This window comes from Mus musculus, chromosome 4, assembly GCF_000001635.26.
Source record: "Mus musculus strain C57BL/6J chromosome 4, GRCm38.p6 C57BL/6J".
Taxonomy (NCBI): Eukaryota; Metazoa; Chordata; class Mammalia; order Rodentia; family Muridae; genus Mus; species Mus musculus.
In genome coordinates, this window is record NC_000070.6 from 136,640,928 (window position 1) to 136,658,891 (window position 17,964).

A 17,964-nucleotide genomic window follows, 5' to 3' on the forward strand; every position below is an offset into this window, starting at 1 on the left:
CTGTCACACGCTCTGGGATGGAAAGTTGTTCTCTGGCCTCCACATGTGTAATATGATACCTGTGTGTAGACACACACACATATACAAGCATACATATGCGTGCATAGCACACCACATAAATAAGTGGAGGATTTTAAGAAGGGAGGGGGCTAGAGAGATGGCTTCACACTTAAGAGCACTTGCTGCTCTTGCAGAGGACCGGAGTTTGGTTCCCAGCATCCACCTTGAGCAGCTCACAACTGTCTCTAACTATGATGTGTTCTTTTAGTTTCTGTGAATATATCATGCATGGCACACATACACATAAAAATAAATACATTCTCTCCCCCCTCCTCTCTTTTGAGACAGGGTTTCTCTGTGTAGCCCTGGCTGTCCTGGAATTCACTCTGGGACAAGGCTGGCCTCTAATCAGAGATCCACCTGCCTCTGCCTCCCAAGTGCTGGGATTAAAGGTGTGCGCCATGTCACGTCACTCTTGCTCAAATAAAATATATTCTTTTTTTTTTAAAGATTCACTTATTTATTATATGTAAGTACACTGTAGCTGTCTTTAGACAACCCAGAAGAGGGAGTCAGATCTTGTTACGATGGTTGTCAGCCACCATGTGGTTGCTGGGATTTGAACTCCGAACCTTCGGAAGAGCAGTCAGGTGCTCTTACCCACTGAGCCATCTCACCAGCCCCAAAATATATTCTTAAAAAAGGCAATCTCAAGTATTAAATGGAGTTGAAAAATAGGTAAGCTTTGAGGACCTTCCTTCAGCACTTAGTGTGATTTTTAAATTATTTTATGTATGTGAGTACACTGTCGCTGTCTTCAGACACACCAGAAGCGGGCATCGGATCCCATTACAGATGGTTGTGAGCCACTATGTTGTTGCTGGGAATTGAACTCAGGACCTCTGGAATAGCAGTCAGTGAGTGCTTTTAACTGCTGAGCCATCTCTCCAGTCCTGCTTAGTGTACTTTTTTTCCCATTTCAAGTGGCTGCATGTGTGAACAGCTTGTTCCTTCTGGCCTCAGAGTTGTGACTCCATGGATGGCTGGAACACCACTTGTTCTGCCGTTCACTTCTTGGAGGATGTCTGGGTTGTGTACAACTTGCAGTTCCTGTGAATAAAGTTGCTGTGAGCATCTGTTTACCCAAGGCTGTGCGAACCTAGTTTTCTTTCTTTGGCCCAGAAGCACAAAGGATTGGGGTGGGGGTGGGGCAATGGAAGTACATGCTGAGGTTTTGAAGCAACTGCCAAACTTCTGGCTAGACCATCTTGGGCTCTGCCTAGTGAGATGGGAACCTCCCACCATGTGGGCTAGCATTTGGTAGTACCACTTTTTTTTAAACAAAACAAAACAAAACAAAACAAAACATCTCCCAAGGTCTCACTGTGGCCTAGGCTGGCTTTGAACTTGTTCTCTCAAGTGCTAGGATTCCAGGCATAAGCTACCATGCTCAGCTTCTATAATCATATTAGTAGATGTTATTGTAGTTTTAATTTATAATTTCCTTTTGTTGTTGTTGCTACTGTTTGTTTTTCGAGACAGGGTTTCTCTGTGTAGCCCTGGCTGTCCTGGAACTCACCTTGTAGACCAGGCTGGCCTCGAACTCAGAGATCTGCCTGCCTCTGCCTCCTGGGTGTTGGGATCAAAGGTGTGCACCACCACCACCACCAACTGACTTAATTTACAATTTCCTAAAAGTTAATGTTGTTGAAATGTTCATGTGTCATCCACCCCCACCCTCCACCCCCCATATATCTTTGTTGCCTTTGCTATAGTTGGATTGCTAATTGTTTGCTGGATACATGGTTTGCAGGTGTCTTCTGGTCTGTGGCAGTACATACAAGCTGTCCCAGCACTTGGGAGGCAGAGGCAGACAGATCTCTGAATTCTACACCAGCCTGGTCTTCAGAGGGAGTTCCAGGACAGCCAAGACTACACAGAGAAAACTTGTCTCGAAAAATAGAAACAAAAATGAAACAAAAAGTTCAGTTCACTTGAATAATGCCACCCACTTCAGCACCTGGCCAGTCCAATATACACATTCTAAAACCAGTGTGTATTATTACTGGGCAGAAAAGAACTTCATATGGGATTACACTAAAGAGCCCAGGGTGTGTATGTGTGCTTGTGTGTGTGTGTTTGTGTGTCATTATCTATCACCTTTGTCTTACTTTTTTTTTTTTTTTTGGTTTTGTTTGTTTGTTTGTTTTTGTTTTTCGAGACAGGGTTTCTCTGTGTAACCCTGGCTGTCCTGGAACTCACTCTGTAGACCACACTGGCCTCCAACTCAGAAATCTGCCTGCCTCTGCCTCCCGAGTGCTGGGATTAAAGGTGTGGGCCATCACTGCCCAGCCTTTGTCTTACTTTTCAGACAGTCTCTCACTGAGCCTGAAGCTCACTGAGCAACTAGATTGGCTGGCCAGCAAGTCCCAAGATCCTCCTCCTCCTCCTCCTCAGCCTCACCTGCTGTGCCACGGTGTCTGGTGTGAGAGGGCAGCTCCCCATGCTCCTACGGAGAGCACTGTAGCCACTTAGCCAGCTCCTCGGCCCCTCGCTGCTTGTATTTGTGTCTCTGCTGTTATTACTTCCTTCCTTTGCTTTAAATGTTTTTATTTTATGCTTTGCTTGCATGTGTTCATGTGCACAATGTACATTTCTGGTACCCAAAGAAGCCAGGAGAAGGCAAGGGGTCTCCTGGAACTGGAGTCACAGATGGTTGCGAGTTGCTATGTGGGTGCTGGGAACCAAATGTAAAAAAAAAAAGCAAAAAACACAGAAACAAAAATCTTTAGAAGTTCAGCGTCACCCTCAGTTACACACCAGATCTGAGGTCAGCCTGGAATCCATGAGACCCTTTCTCAAACAAACAACAAATTAACGAACAAGCAGACCCATGAGGTAATTGCTCAGCAGGTAAAAGCCCCTGCAGCCAAGGCTGATGAGCTGAGTTTGACCCACAGAATCCTCATGACTGAAGGAGAAAACTGACTGTTCTCTGTCCTCCGACACCCCCATGTGCATGCTGTGTTGAATGGCCCCTCTGATAATAAGTAAACAAATAAATAAATAATTATAAAAAACAGCATTAACCATGAAAGGCCTTCTCTCTTCCTCTCTCCCTGCCCCTCCTCCTGTTCCTCCCCTCCCCTTCCCTCCCCCTCCCCCCTCTCTCTCCCCCTCCCTACCCCTCTCTCTCATCATCCATCTTGCTTCTCTCGGTTATTGCTTTGGCCTTGAGAAGGTCAAGCTCTCAGATCCCAAAGTCTTGGCTTCTTGTGTCTCTTGTTGTCCTGGTTTGAATGACTGACAACTCTCCTGGGCTCACATATTTGAACATGTGGTCTCTGGTTGGTGCTGCTGCTGTGTGAGAGGTATTGGAACCTTTCGGAGATGGAAGCTTGCTGGCGGAAGCCAGTCCATTCTATAGTCTCACCCCCTCTGCTTGCATTGTAGCTGAAGATGTGATCTCTAGCTTCCTGCTTTGACTTCCTCACCATTATGGACTCTCCCTACAGACCCATAAGCCTAAATAAACAAGTCTTTCCTCCTTTCCTTCCTTCCTTCCTTTCTTCCTTTCTTCCTTCCTTCCTTCTTTCCTTCCATCCTTCCTACCTTCCTTTCTTCCTTGAGACACTGATGATCACGGTATTTTCTCACAGCCACAGAAAAGCAATGAATACACATGGCTAACCTGTCAGGCCCTGCTCTCTCATTCCAAGAGACCACGCCAGTCTCACACCCTTTGCCGCACCCATTCACTCCCGTGCTACACTCCTCACTCCGCCCACTGCTCCGCTCTCACCTCCGTTGCCCGTCTCAGGTGTTCCCAGCCTCCCCTGGCCCAGGCTCCTTCTTCCACACTGAGATCCCCCAAATCACACATCAGTGTATAAATCACAGCATAAAAACACATTTTATAAACGTAAAAAAGCCCCATAGTCTTTACAAATTCAAATACTTTAAAATGCAGCCTATTTTAAAATCCAAAGTCTCTCTTAAAACCTAAAATATCTTTTAAAATCGCCTATAAAATAAAAAATAAATTAAAGACTTTCTTACTTCATGAGGGGAAAACCAGGGTATCCTCAGAGTCAAGCAAAAACCCAACTCCAACAGTGTAAATAATTCAACATCCAGTTATCAGGGATTTGTTCATAACCTTCTGACCTCCTCCATGGGGCTTGGGGGTCACTTCTCTGGCTCTGCCCTCCGCAGCACACAAAGCTATGCTCTAGGCTCCCAATGGCTCCACTCCATGGCTGCTGCTGTTCTTGGTGGTCATCCCATGGTACTGGCCTCTCCAAAGTATTGGGGTCTTTGCTGCGCCTGGACTGTACTTTTACAAATAACCTTTCCTGGGCTTTCTTCATGGTGCTAAGCCTAGGCTGCTCTCCATGACCCCTTTATGCCTTCAAACCCAGTAACGTCTGGGTGACTCTTACACAGCCAACTGGAGTTACAACCTTGGACACTTCTGGAACACAGGTTCTGGGTGCTGGTCCTGAGGAGACACTTCTCAGACCTTACCCCAGTGATACCGGTCTCTCCTTAATCACAGCCGATTCTGCAGCTCCAGCTGGCCGGACGCCACAGATTCTTCACACAAATGGCCCAGTAGATTCTTTGTTTCCCTCTGAAACGTCACAAGCCAGGTCTCCACTGTCTGCATTTCTCTCTGCACCCTTCACCTCCAAGTTGCTCCAGAACAGCTCGCTAAGCCCTTAATACTTACTCAATGGCTTTTCTAGCCCAAAGTTCCAAAGTCCTTCCACAATCCTCCCTAGAACAACACGGCCATGTCTGTCACAGCAATGCCCCACTCTCCTGGCACCAACTTGTCTTGGTTAGGGTTAGTTACTGTTGATGTGATGAAACCCCACGACCAAAAGCAAGTCGTGGAGGAAAGGGTTAATTTGCCCGATACTTCCACATCAGTATATGTATATGAGTACACTGTAGCTGTCTTCAAACTCACCAGAAGAGGGCATCCAATCCCATTACAGATGGTTGTGAACCAACATGTGGTTGCTGGGAATTGAACTCAGGACCTCTGGAAGAACAGTCAGTGCTCTTAACTGCTGAGCCATCTCTTTGGCCCTCAGTCTGCTTTCTTTTAGAACCTAGGACCATCAGCCCAGGCATAGCATCACCCACAGTGCGCTGGACCCTCCCCCATCAACCACTAACTTAAAAAAAAATGCCCTTTAGGCTCGCCTCAGCCTGGCCTTATGGAGGAGGCACTTTCTCAATTGAGGCTCCATCCTCTCTGATAACTGTACCTTGTGTCAAGCTGACACAAAACTAGCCAGCACAGCACCCCAGCACTACCTTCAGTCCCCCGAGCAGAAGCCAAGTGCTGGTTGGTTCTTCAGGGGTCTCAGGAGATGCTACCTGCAGAGTGGGATGCTACCCATAGAACAGGTGGGAAGAGCAAGATTCATCACTGTGACTTTGGTGTATTCAAGGCTTTGCATTAGCCTCATCATCTTAGCCTTGAATCTGCCAGATTCATCCTCAGACAGCCTTCCCCTGATGTGACAGACACTAGCTGAATGTCAGCCTGAGCTGCACCGAGCACAGTAGGTGATGTGACAGAGCTGGCTCTGTCGTTACAGGCTCCTGCTCGCCAAGCCCTCATCCTGTTCATTTCTGTCCTTGCCACCTGTCCTCTAGGAGTTAGAAGCTATCAGCCCATTTTACAGACTTGGAAATGAAGCCTAATGACGGCTAATATTTACCCTCAGCTTGATCGCTTTGAGGATGCCTTGGAACTCATGATGTGTTCAAGGCTATTTCCAGATATGATGGATCACAGGGCTCTGACCAGCGAATGATTGAAGCCATTGATAGGTTTAGCATGTGACTAGAAGGCTAGGGAGCCATCTCTGTGAGTAAAGTGCTTGCCACCAAGCCCGATGGTCTGAGTTCTGTCCCCAGGACCGTAGAACGGAAGGAGAGAACTGACTCCGGTAAGTTGTCCTCTAACTTCCGATGTAATTATGTAAATGTGACACAACATGATCATCTGAGGTGGTGAACTGTGAGGAGTAGGGTCCATTGGAGGAAGTAGTAACTGGGGGGGTTGTGACCTTGGGGGGGTATATAAACCCCGCCTGTGGCTGCTTCTCTCTTGTCTGTCTGTGACGACACTGGAAAGCTCCCTGACACACATTTCCACGGCTATGAGATGCTCTGTCCAAGCAAATGGAGACTGATGACCATAAATTGAACCCTCTGAAATCATGAGCTAAAATAAATCCTTCTTCCTCAAAGTTGCCCACTGGGATAAGACAGGCACCTGACCCAAGGCTTACCTCATATGTCACCTCTCCAAGGACACAGGCGCACAGGCCGTAGAGATTGTACATACAACAGGACTGTCTGGCACTAGCGTTCAAGTCTTGCAACTCTAATGGATGTTGGTAGAACTTACTGTTTCAGTTTAACACCCAAGCCAAATTCTTACCCCAATCCCAATCTATGACTTCATTCATAACTCTGGCAAACTCCTACTCCTACTTCAGAACCCCACTAAGGGCTTCTAGGAACTCTTATTTGCTTTTTTGGGGGGTAATTTTAGAGGAAAGACAATATTGAGTCCACAAATCTATTTTTACAATTCACATTTATTTTGGAAAAAAAAAAGAGATTCAGCTAAAAATACTCCTACAAACACATCAGAGTAACCCACAGGGTCAAGGTTGCCACTGGATGCAGCTGATGAGATTTTCTTGGTCACAACACCGGGGTCTAGAGGGGCCCCGGCCCCACCCCTTTCTGACTCCCAACATTGACCAGAGGAAAGGGCAGTCCTATGAAATCTGCCAGATATCCCTGGTTGAGAGCTATTGCTGGGACAGCTCAGGCTGGTGGAGGTGGGGGCGGGGGACTGTCAGAGTGGGTCTAGGCAGGCACCCCCTCTGGCTCTGATAGCAGCTGGGCTGGGGGGCCATGCAAAGAGAGCAGTGACCCTGGGGACCTGGGATCTGACCATGGTGAGCTGAGTGAGGACCAATGGTAGTGGCGTATTGTGAGAAAAGTGTGCTGTGCTGGGGTCCAAGACCGCTGGCTGGCTGTGTGACCTGGGGGAGCCAGCATGCTGTCTCTGAGTGTCCCAGCCCACAGTGTGGTTGTCATTATTGCACGGCTCTTGTGGAGTTGCAGGGCTGTGTCTAGAAGACACGAGGAGCCCTGTCCATGGTTGGCACTGAAGAAATAGCAGCTGGGATTAAAACCAAGCAGCCGTCGTTCTTCCCTGGAGGCTGAAGAGACTGCTCGTGAGTGTGGGTTCCTGTGAAGTCCACCTGGGGTCAGTGGTGGAGGCGTCAGAGTTTCTGTCCATAGAAAGGAGGACAGAGAGAGACCACCACAGAGCTCTGGGCCCTTCACAGCTCTCCTTGGGGCAGGTCTCATTTTGGGAGGCAGTGGAAGGGATGAGAGTGCTCCTTGGAGGGAGGACGTGTTGGCAGCCATGAGATAATGCATCCATGTGTCCCAGGAAAGAAACCTTGTATGGAGACCATCATAGGAAAGGCAGTGTGGTGCCTCTCCACCCCACTGCTTCCTCGCTGGTATGGGGTGATCTTGCTCCAGTTCTCTCTGTCCAGGCGGAGCCCCACAGTGGGCTGTCAGAGCCCCCCAAGCAAGTGGGTACTGCAGCCTGCAAGAGGGTTTTGAAGAAGCAGATGGGCCAGCCTTCTCCAATCAGACCTGGTGAGGGTCACTCCAAGGGAGGTTTTATATTCCCCATCATCCATCTGTAACCAGATTCCCCAGCTTGCATTACTGTCTCCCCCTCTTCTCTTTCTCTCCCCCTCTCTCTTTGTGCTTTTTTCCCCCTTTTCTTTCTTTCTTTTTTTCTCCCTGCTAGGGCCCCTGAGTTTGGGTAGCGTCGAACCATGGGGCTTATGATGTCAAGAATTAGCACAGATTTGCCTAGTGATGGACTCTCACAAACACAAATTCTTTCCACTGGCCTCTTAGGAGATTGCGTTTGGTGAGTCATAAAATCTTGGGGTCTTTTAGCCCTTGGAATGCTACAATTCTTGGCTCAGCAGGGCCCAGAGTATATGTGCTAGCTCTTAGATGGTTTCTGGCCTTTCCTTGTTGCTTGCCTTCCCTTCCCTATGCCATACCCCCTTTTTCCAGCAGGGGGAGCCAGGCCCTCGAGGAACAGGGAGCCCCAGGTGCCTTTGCTCATCTGCTGTCACCTCAGTTTGGGTAGTGGGTAGGCTCAGGAGACTTGAGGGTCAGGTTTACCTAGAAGGTCCACCCAGCCCTAGTTTGGCCCACCAGGCCAGGTATTGAGCGAGCATGTCTGCGCTGTGGTGTTGGGGCGTTGGGGTCTCCACAGGGTGGTCCCGGCTGGGACGCAGGGCCCCTGTGAAGTATTAGGTTCCTGATTCTTCCCGGATCAGCTTTCCCGAAGCAGTCGTCCTGCTGTGAACTTAACTCAGCTGGACTCTGGGGCTTCGGGGGTCTTTTTGATTTTTCTGAAACCCTAACCCAGTCTGGGCACATTCCTGAGGGTTCGTCCTGCCTTCTCCACTGTCAGGGTCTTAGTTTGTGTCTGGGCTTTGGGCATCTTATCTGATATGAGGCTCCACCCTAAGCGCTGCTCAGTACACTCGGTGCAGATTGTTACAGGGTTGTGGGTGGGAGGCGGGAGGAGGCGGAGCAGGGGGCCCTCCGGGGCGGGCAGGAATCTCCCACTGTTCAGATGGGGAATTCTGACTCAGGGAGGCATGGTGGAGCCCTGGAATCCTCAATTCGACATGCAGTAGTGGGTAAGGTGCTTATCCTATGGGTGATTACAAGCACTTGCAAACACACGTTCAGTCAGCAGGCTGTAGGTGTTAGGATTGGCTGGGTTCCCCCCACCCCCCTTGAGAGCCATGTTCCTCACTAGCGAAGAGGGGGCAGGGAGATTTTGGCACTTGGCATAGGGTAATCTGTTCAGATATTAGTCCTTGAGGCTTCAATCGCCTGAGGCCAGCTTGCTGGGTGGGGGTCGGGGACTCTCTGAACCCACTTTGGCCCAAGTCCTTTCTTGAGGCCAACACCCCAACACTGGTTTCTCTGTGGGAAAAGCTGACTGGGGCCAAGCTCGCTCTCCAGCCAGTTTTGTGGTAACAGTCACTGGCTGGGAATCTGAGGCAAGGCTGGCTGGCTGGTGGTGTATGCCCATGTGTGGACATCATAGCTACAACCAGAAGCAGATGGGCTGAGGGTGTAGCTCAGTTGGTAGAGCGCTTGCTTCCCAAGCACAAAGACCCCGGCTTCCCGACCCTAGCACTGCAAAACCAGACGTGGTGGTGTGCGCCTGTAATCCCAGCCCTTGGGAGGTAGAGCGAGGAGGATCGGACGTTCAATAGTGGTCATCCCTGACTGCACAGTGAGTTTGGGGTCAGACTGGGATATATGAGACTCTTTCAAAATAAAAAGAGATGAATCAGGGAACACAAAGCCAAGCTCCTCTCTCCCAGGCTGCGGAAGTGGAGTCGGGTTTGTCCGTGTTGGAAAGTAAATGGCAGAGTCTGGGCTCTCTTGGAGTCCCGAGGGCTCTTCCAGGGGCTTGCTGGAAGCTCCTCTTTTGATTTGATGGCTGAAACTGACTCTTTTTTTTTTCTAGAACACTGGTTCTCAACCTGTGGGTCGTGACCACTTTGGGAGTTGAATGACTCCATTCTCAGGGGTTGTCTAAGTCCACTGGAAAACACAGATATTTACATCATGATTCATAACAATAGCCAAGTTACAGTTATAAAGTAGCAATGAAAACATTTTTATGAGCTAGGTGGTAGTGGCGCACCCCTTTAACCCCAGCACCTAGAAGGCAGAGGGAGGTGGATCTCTGTGAGTTCAAGGCCAGCCTGGTCTACAGAGTGAGTTCCAGAACAGCCAGGGCTACACAGAGAAACCCTGTCTCAAAAAGCCAAATCAAACCACAACAAATGGTTGGGGGTCACCACACCGTGAGGAATTGTGTTAAAGGGTTGCAGCATTGGGAAGGTTGAGAACCACTGCTCTATAATCTAATGGTAGTCCTACTAATCTCTGCTTGGTAGCCTCTGTGGCTGGACCTTAATTCCATGCCCTACACTCACACCAACTCATGCCCCACAACACCTCCAGATGTTTTTGCGCTGCACTGTTGAAGCTGCTACGTTTTGGAGTGACCTTTCTCTCAGCCTGTAGCCTCCCCCTGAAAGCCCACCCTGATAGCCCATCCCATCTGGTTTTCTCTTGCCTCATACGCCAGAGCTGGATTCCTTTGTTTTCTGCGCCTAAGTGACCATGTTCGGGTGGACCCTGGTGCGGGGAAGCCAAGGCTTGTGGCCCTTTCTGGAGCCGTGGCCCTGAACCAGTGTTTTACTTTGCGGGACCGAGGTGGACAAAGGGTTTTCCAGGCCTGCAGCACCCAGCCTAATGCTCCTGTTTTATAGATGAGAAGCTATGGCCCAGTGAGGAACAGTCTCTCCTGGGGCCCGTGGCCCTAGTTAGTGACAGAAGTAGGTTACATCTTGTCTTTTGAGTGCATTTGCACCTCTCCCTGCCAAAGGTCTTCCTCTGGGAACTGTCCCTGGAAATGACAGGCACCTGGAGAAGCAAGGGTGGCATTGGGGTGGGTGGTGGTCTCCGGTGGGAGTCCTTCAGCAAGGGGTGGGATCTATGAGGGGGTGCAATGTTAGTGAGTGCCCACAAGGGGGCAGCATAGACCTCTCAGCCATAGAGAAGGTGGGCGCTCTGGATACTGGAAAGGGTGGACTTGAGGCCCAGCTGGTAAGTAGATTGTATAAGTGTTCTCTGCTACTCTTGTGTCTGCTCAGAAGCAGTGGGTCTAGCACTAAGGATGTCACTATTGACCATAACTTCTTTCCTAGAGATAAGGTCTTATGTGGCCCAGGCTGGCTTTGAACTCACTAAGTAGCTAAGGATGCCACTGATCTTCTAACCCTCCTGCCTCCATTTCTTGAGTACCGAGTTTACAGTCATATATTACCATATCCGGTTTATGCAGTGCTGGGGGGTGGAACCGAGTGCTTTGTGCATGCCAGGCAAGCGTGCTACCAACCTACCAGCAAGACACCTTCAATACCGGCTCAGGAACAGGCCTGTTGATTGCCACTAACAGCCCATTGTGAGACTTCTGGGGTGGGTGGCACAGCTCCGTCATACTTAACTTGGCCCCGAGTGGCTCTTCCAGGCACACTCTCCCAGAGCAGCTGGCCCCACTTCCATGGTGCCCTGGCCCAGGTTCACAAAACAGCTTTCTTTCCTCAAGAAACAAGCTTGGGCTGAACAGCCGGAAGCGGTTCCTGATGCTGGGCAGGTGGGAGCTAGTGCTTGGGGGGGCTGGGAGTGGGGAGATGGATGGGGGGTGGAGCCAGGAAGGGATTAGTAACTAGGCAGCAGATAGCTCCAAGCTGTGTGCCCATGTGAGCGGGCAGCCTAAGTGGAAGGCGCTTGGCAGCAGGGCCTACCACTCCCTGCTGAGCATTGAGGAGTGGGGGGAGGACGATGTCTTGTAGTTGAGAAGTGAGCAGGGCCTACACTCAGGACTGCCACAGTGACGGTGTCTGTTTGGTACCCTGAAGAGGAGACAGAAGGTCTGGATAGCACCCGTATTCTGGAAGTAGACATGTAGAGTCCTACGGCTTTACACGAATACTTTGGGCACTAGAGGGTGGATGGGCAGATGAGCTGGCTAGAAGACGCCAGCCTAGTGGCTTAAGGCAGGAAGCCATCTGACGGAAACACTGACTGCCAGGCCTCGTGGGGCTCTGGGGTGGTGGGAGGTGGGCTGGGGAGACAGTTAATCTGCAGAGCATCAGAGAAGCTCCCACCAGAAGGTGACCTTGTGTGCTGGGACAGCTGCCATCCGCGCTGGGTGTCTTTGGGCCATTAAGGGATGGCCAACGGGCCGCTGTTTGCTGCTTTGTGGGAAACTTGCCAATACTTGCCCTGTGTCCAGGCCCGCTGTCCCTACCCCAGGGACAAGCTTCCTCTCTAATCCCTTCCTTCCCTCTGCTCCCGGGTTGAGAATAGGTGAAGGACAGATGACAGGCTGAGCCACGATGGTTTTGCTCACTGCAGGGTCTTTTGCTGGTGGCCTGTGGCCTCAATCTTCCCCCATGGATAGGCTCCTCAAAGATGCTCACCAGACAAAGGAAATGGTCCTGAGATGAGCTGTCTCTGGGATACCCCTTCCTCTTCTAACAGTCTTATCTGCAGCACACACACTTCCTGCCTCCTTCTCCTCCTCTTCCTTCTCTTCCTCCTTCTCCTCCTCCACACAAAAGAACTACTCACAGTAAGTCCGAGCCCTTAGCACAGGAGACAGCATTGTGTGGGGGAGGGGGTTACATTTGTGGCTGAATGGGGTCCACGGGCCACCACTTCTAACGTGGCTTACTTAGCCAGGCACTGTACACGCAACGCAGAGCTGAGCCAACCCAGTGCCTACGCTTCTCTGCCTGTGCTTCTGATGACCCTAGGCTAAGAAGGCTACATGAGCTTCTTTGTTTGTTTGTTTGATTGCCTCCATGAGTTTCCTCAGCCTGGGCCTTTTGGATCCTGAGGGGCAGGGGGAAGAGTCCCTTGCAAGAGCATTAAAGTCATTTGGCAGGTCCCAAAGGTGCCAGGATCTTTTTCTTGGAACTTACAGAGTACAGGGGTCATTTTATAACTAAAGCATTTATTTCCATTCAATTCACTAACCGATTGTTCTGCTCGGATTCCCTGCATTTGCTCACAGGGGAGCCTGCGGCCAGACCCCTTGACTGATGATGGTGTTCCTCTGGCCAAGACCTTCAGACCCAGGCAAAGGCCTCGGGGAAAGAAGGAGTGGGAGAGAGACAGAGAGAGACAGAGAGAGAGAGAGACAGAGAGAGAGAGAGAGAGAGAGAGACAGAGAGAGAGAGAGACAGAGAGAGAGAGAGAGTCACGTGGTCTCCCGGGGTACCCTTGGAGGGCTGGGGTGTCACAGTGAATGATCAGGGTCCTGACTTCCCGGGTAGCCTGGTCCAGGCTCCCAGACATGAAATCGAGTTTTGGCCATTGAAGAGCACCCAGGAACCTGAAGGGGCCTCTGTGCCTGGGAAGTGCCAGATAGAACAGGGCGGAGAGCATGAGAGCAGACAGGGAGGAAGGGAGGACTTCCGGCCTTGGAGCCCTCATCTGCCTCCGTCTGTGGTCCAGTGTGGGCGCTGATGTAGTTCCCTCCACTCTCCCAGTCCCACTGAGGTCTCTGAGTGGCCCAGGTGGCCCTGTGACAGTTGGCTTTGGTGAGGCCTGGCAGCAGGTGGGAGGAGGGAAGGGTATCAATGAAAAGCATATAAAAAAATCCAGAAATGTGCATATAAAATCTCGCCCTTGGTGTATTGCCTAAGTCAGTAAGCAGAAAGCACCTTCTTCCTGGAGAAGGATCAAGTCCTCAAAAGGTAGGAAATGTCAAAGTGTCTCTTCATTGTCATTTTTTTTTAAAAAAACCCAACAAACAAAACCCTCCCAGACCAAAACCACCCCTGATCAAAATACCCCCGGTCCACGGAATCGCTGTAAACAAACCCAGATGCAAGAGTATGCTTCTCTGTGGCAGTCGAGGCTGATGACAGTCACCTGCCTCCTCGTCCTCTGGCTGAGGCTGATCAGGAGCAGGGCCTTGTGGGGCTGCAGACCTGGGTGGCTGTCCTCAGGAAGATCTAGCCTGTTTGGCGTGACCTGGGAGGCCAGGAGCTCCTCTTCCGCCTCCTGAACCATTAGCAGAAAGTCTCTCGGAGTTTTTGGAAACCGTCTCCCAAGACAGAACAACTATCCTCCTGTCTGCCGGTGGCAGCTGGAATGGACTTCCCCGGAGCCTATCTGGGGCGACTGCCTGTCTCTCTGCCCCTTGTGCCTGGGGGCTGGGCCATTAGTGATGCTCCAAGAAACGGCTAAGGCCAGGCAAGGAGGGTGGCTCACCTCTTCCCTTCATGTTAATGTTCCTGGAAGTGTTTCTTGGCTCTGGCCAGCTCAACCTTCCCAGAAGGAGTTGGAGAGAAAATGCTTTTTGGCCTTCACGGGGACAGGCCATGTGGATCTCCCAAGCCTTTTGCTTTTCTCCTCTAAGAACCGTCACTTCCCTTATGAGAATCCTCTTGGAACGAACGTCTCTTGCCTGTCCCGCCCCCTCCCAGATCTAGGTGCGTGTCCCCCCCACCCAATCCCCTTTTCCTTCCTTTGACTTGCATGGGCTCTTGGTGACGGCTTGGCTGGAGTGCTGCTTGGTTCTTCCTGTTGTCTGTGGCCTCCTGGCAGGTGGCTGACCTTGTAGTGGACAGAGCAGCAGGGGGACCGATGTAGGGGGGCTCAGGGGGCGGCGTGGAGGAAGAGGAGAACCGAGGCAGGCGAATGTCAAACCTCTACAGACTGGATCTGGTTCATCTGGGCCCGCATCACCTGGATACTGTTCAGGATTTTTTTCTGGTGGCCAGCTAGAGTGACCCCAACGCGGAGAATGTCCCTTTGGGAGAGATAGACATAACTAGGAAAATGTATGTGTTGGGGGGGGGGTCATGGGCCAGCAGCCTAAACTTCCCCAGGCCCTTAGTGAGGGATGGGGAAGGGGTGTGGGGATGGGCATTGGGTGTCAAAGAGAGAGTAGAGATTCGGGGGTCCCAACAGTCAATGGGGAGGCAGGAGGCCATGTTTCTCCTGCCACCAGGAAGCGGGGAGGGGTTATATTGGCCATGTAACCATTGGCCATGTAACCATTTCCTTGAATCTCCTTCACTAAGCCCTGGTTTATAGATGAAAAATCTTCCCAGACTCTGGGATTTGCCCCGGAGGCACCAGGCAGATCCGGCTACAGATCTGAATATGTCTGACTACTTGATCCCGATGTCCCTGCTGGGTCACTCTGTTCACCTCTCTCCAAACTCCCCATTTGGCTGATGCTGTGGGTGGGAAGCAGGGATGGATGGGGTAGAGGCCACTAGTACTTACTCCATCATCATCTGAGATACAACGTCGAAAGAGGTAAAGCCGGCGTTGGCAAAGCTCTCCTTGTACTGGCCCATCTTGATGGCCTCTAGCCACTCATCCACCGTGTTAAAGCTGGTGTAGTCCGGTATCGTGCGGTCCAGCAGTGGCAGGTTGATGCTGGGGGAGAGGCAGGTGACAGGGATGGTCAGGGCGTATGCCTATCTCCAATGGAGGATAGAAGGGTGTGTGGTCCCTGTGTAGGTATCCCAGGTGAGTGTGTGTAGGTGTTTCTGTGTGAGGCTAGACACGGGCTAGAACCTGTATGGGTGAATTATTTATGAGGACTAGAGGGGGTACGTGCAGGATGACTTAAGGAAGCTGGGGAAGGCGCTGGGGAGCCACGATTACAGGAGAGACTTTGGTTGGGCAGTGCCAGCTAGTCCCTGCTTCCCCCTAAAGTCATTCCTCATCTGTCTCTCATGTGTGCTCCCAGTATATGGGCCACACCATCAGATCAAGGCTCTGAGCAGTGGACAAGAAGCGCCTGAATTTCTTGAGGGGAAGGGCTGGGTGGTTCCATCTCGAACAGGAGTTCTTAACCTATGGGCTGTGACCCCTTTGGGGTTGAATGACCCCTTCACATTATGAAATACCAATGAAAGTAATTTAGTTGGGGGGTCACCACCACGAGGAACTGTGTGAAAGGGTCGCAGCATCAGGAACGTTGAGAACGGCTGCTCTAGGGAAAGATGGCTAACACAGGGTCTGGGTGAGGTGCAGCAGGGAGAAGCTAGCACAGAAGGACTTTGACTCAAGGAGTCTCCAGATATGGCTGGTCCTCGGTGGTGAGGTGCCTGGTTGCACACTCTCCCCCTAAACCCTGTGGGACTGAGGGTCCCTGAGAGTATAGTGCCAGCAGCTATGTGACCTGTGTGACAGCTGTCCTTGGGTTGCAGAGTAAGAATGAGCAGGGTCGGCAGCTGAATGAGCTGTGCCAGCCACCTCTGGAAAGCGATAAGGAGCCGAGCCTGATGAAGCGGGTCCTGGGACCTCAGAAAGGGAGCCCCAGGGTCCCTGAGCCCTGTCCTGGGGCTGAGCTGGTCTCTCCACCCTGGAGGCATGTTTACGGTGAGTGTGTCTTTCTGAATGGGGGAGTATGTACATTTGTGACTATGTAGTTTGTGTGTGTGTGTGTGTGTGTGTGTGTGTGTGTGTGTGCCAGTGAGGGCACAAACGGACATGGAGAGGCCCAGCTGGGATGTGAAGTGAGGAAGGAAGAACAGTGGGAGGCAACTATGCTGAGCACAGCCACGAACGACCTCCAGTCACAGAGACTCTGGCGTGAATGCTGTCCTCTCTGCCCTGGCTTTACAAGGCTCTTCCTCCACCATCCCAGACTGCCATTGGGCGGGTCCAGGATGGCACCCAGAGAGAGGAGATGGTGAGGCTCCCGTGACTCACACCCAGGAGAGAATGTTTGGAGACAGGGAGGGGTGGGGCCAGGGCCATACCCAGAGGACAGGGGTGCCATGGCTTTGAGGCTGTTGGGGTTTCGGATCATCTTGTCCAGCGTGTTGACAATCTGGCCGAACTTGGGCCGGTGGTTGCGGTCCTTCTGCCAGCAGTCCAGCATGAGCTGGTGCAGGGCACTAGGGCAGTCCATGGGCGGAGGTAGTCTGTAGTCCTGTTCAATGGCGTTGATTACCTGCGGCGTCACAAAGGTAGAGCGGGGCTGGGTGGCTGGGTGGCTGGGGTGAGGGCTTTAAGCCCCTGCTGAGCATATTCATCTCTGGAGCACTACAGGCATGACCCACGGAGACTCCTCTACCTCCCGGGGCTGCCATGAGTCCCACCATCCACTGCCTAGCTGTAACTAATGGTAAATCCTGGCCCCTCTCTCTGCCAGCCTTGGAAACCCAGTAACGTCAGGCAGTCTGTCCCCAACACCTATCAGGGTGACCCTCCTGTGCGGGGCTGCCCCGGCATAATGTTTTTACAATTGGTGAGCCTCCTCCTAGCTCCAATGGCTGTGGACATCCCTAGGGCCCCTGTTTGACTTGGGGTTAGTTATGTTCTCAATTTGAGTGCTCATAGAGATATGGGCAGAGAGCATGTTTGGTCAGCCCCATAGCTGGCCCCTGAGCTGCCTTGGTGACTTTACAGCCAATACCTGCCCCTCTATCAGAAAAAAAGGATGCCAAATATGGCGTCAATCTGCTCTGCCTCCTTGAAGATAAGATGCATCTTCTCGCACTTGACCACAGCTTAACAGACTTCCCCTTTAAGAAGCTTCAGGTTTCTCCGTAGATTTTGTGTGAATGAAAATCCCCTGGGGTGGGGGTGAGGGTGGGGGTGGGGGTGGGGGTGGAGGTGATTTCAAACTTCTCAATGGAAGCCTGCTACAGTGTGGATTTCAAAAGTCACTCAAAGACTAATGGGCTGAAGGCTTGGTCCCCAGCCTGGGGCAGTATTGAAAGATGATAGACCTTTGAGGAGGTGGGGCCTCATGGGAAGAAGGAGCCCATGAGGCGAGCCCTGGAAGGGGATATTGGACGCTGGTCCTTTCTCCTCTATTCTCCTTGCTTCCTGGCTGCTAGGAAGTGGACAACTTCCTTACATTTCCACTGCCATTAACTGTCCCCAAGGAAATGGGCCGACACTGTGAGTTCCGACAAACCTTTCTTCCTTTTAAGTTGATTAATACAGGCATCTTGTTATAGTGACAGAAAGCAGACACACTCAGAGCCTTACTAAGCTTTCTGACCAAGTTTCCACTCATGGCTCCTGACCCTGCCACTCAGCCTCACCTCTGCACCTTTGCCCAAACACCCACCACACGCTCACTCTCCGATGCACAACTGGTTCTGTGAAGAGGTCTTGGCTGATCTTGTTCTGACCTTCACACCTACAAAGCTCGCTACCTGCCTTCTCCGATCTAGTGCCTGACCTCATCAGGAAATCAACACAAGGCCAAGGGTCCCTGATCTTGCCCCCTTCGAC

General features: G+C 51.4%; 1 protein-coding gene across 7 annotated transcripts in view; it reads right to left on the reverse strand.

The window, feature by feature from the left end:
• Positions 1–6,608: 6,608 nt before the first annotated feature.
• The window catches only part of Ephb2 (Eph receptor B2), a 188,791-nt gene continuing 177,435 nt past the window's right edge, over positions 6,609–17,964 (reverse strand). For 5 of the 7 annotated variants that reach the window (XM_030253190.1, XM_006538534.3, XM_030253191.1 and 2 more), the window contains exons 14-16: positions 16,476–16,669; positions 14,986–15,141; positions 6,609–14,503 (exon numbers count right to left, since the gene is read on the reverse strand). In XM_030253190.1, the coding sequence (XP_030109050.1) occupies positions 14,395–14,503; positions 14,986–15,141; positions 16,476–16,669 (459 nt within the window). In that variant the 3' untranslated portion in view covers positions 6,609–14,394. The remainder of the gene's footprint in view (positions 14,504–14,985; positions 15,142–16,475; positions 16,670–17,964) is intronic. The other 2 variants (NM_010142.4, NM_001290753.2) reach the window with 1 other exon arrangement.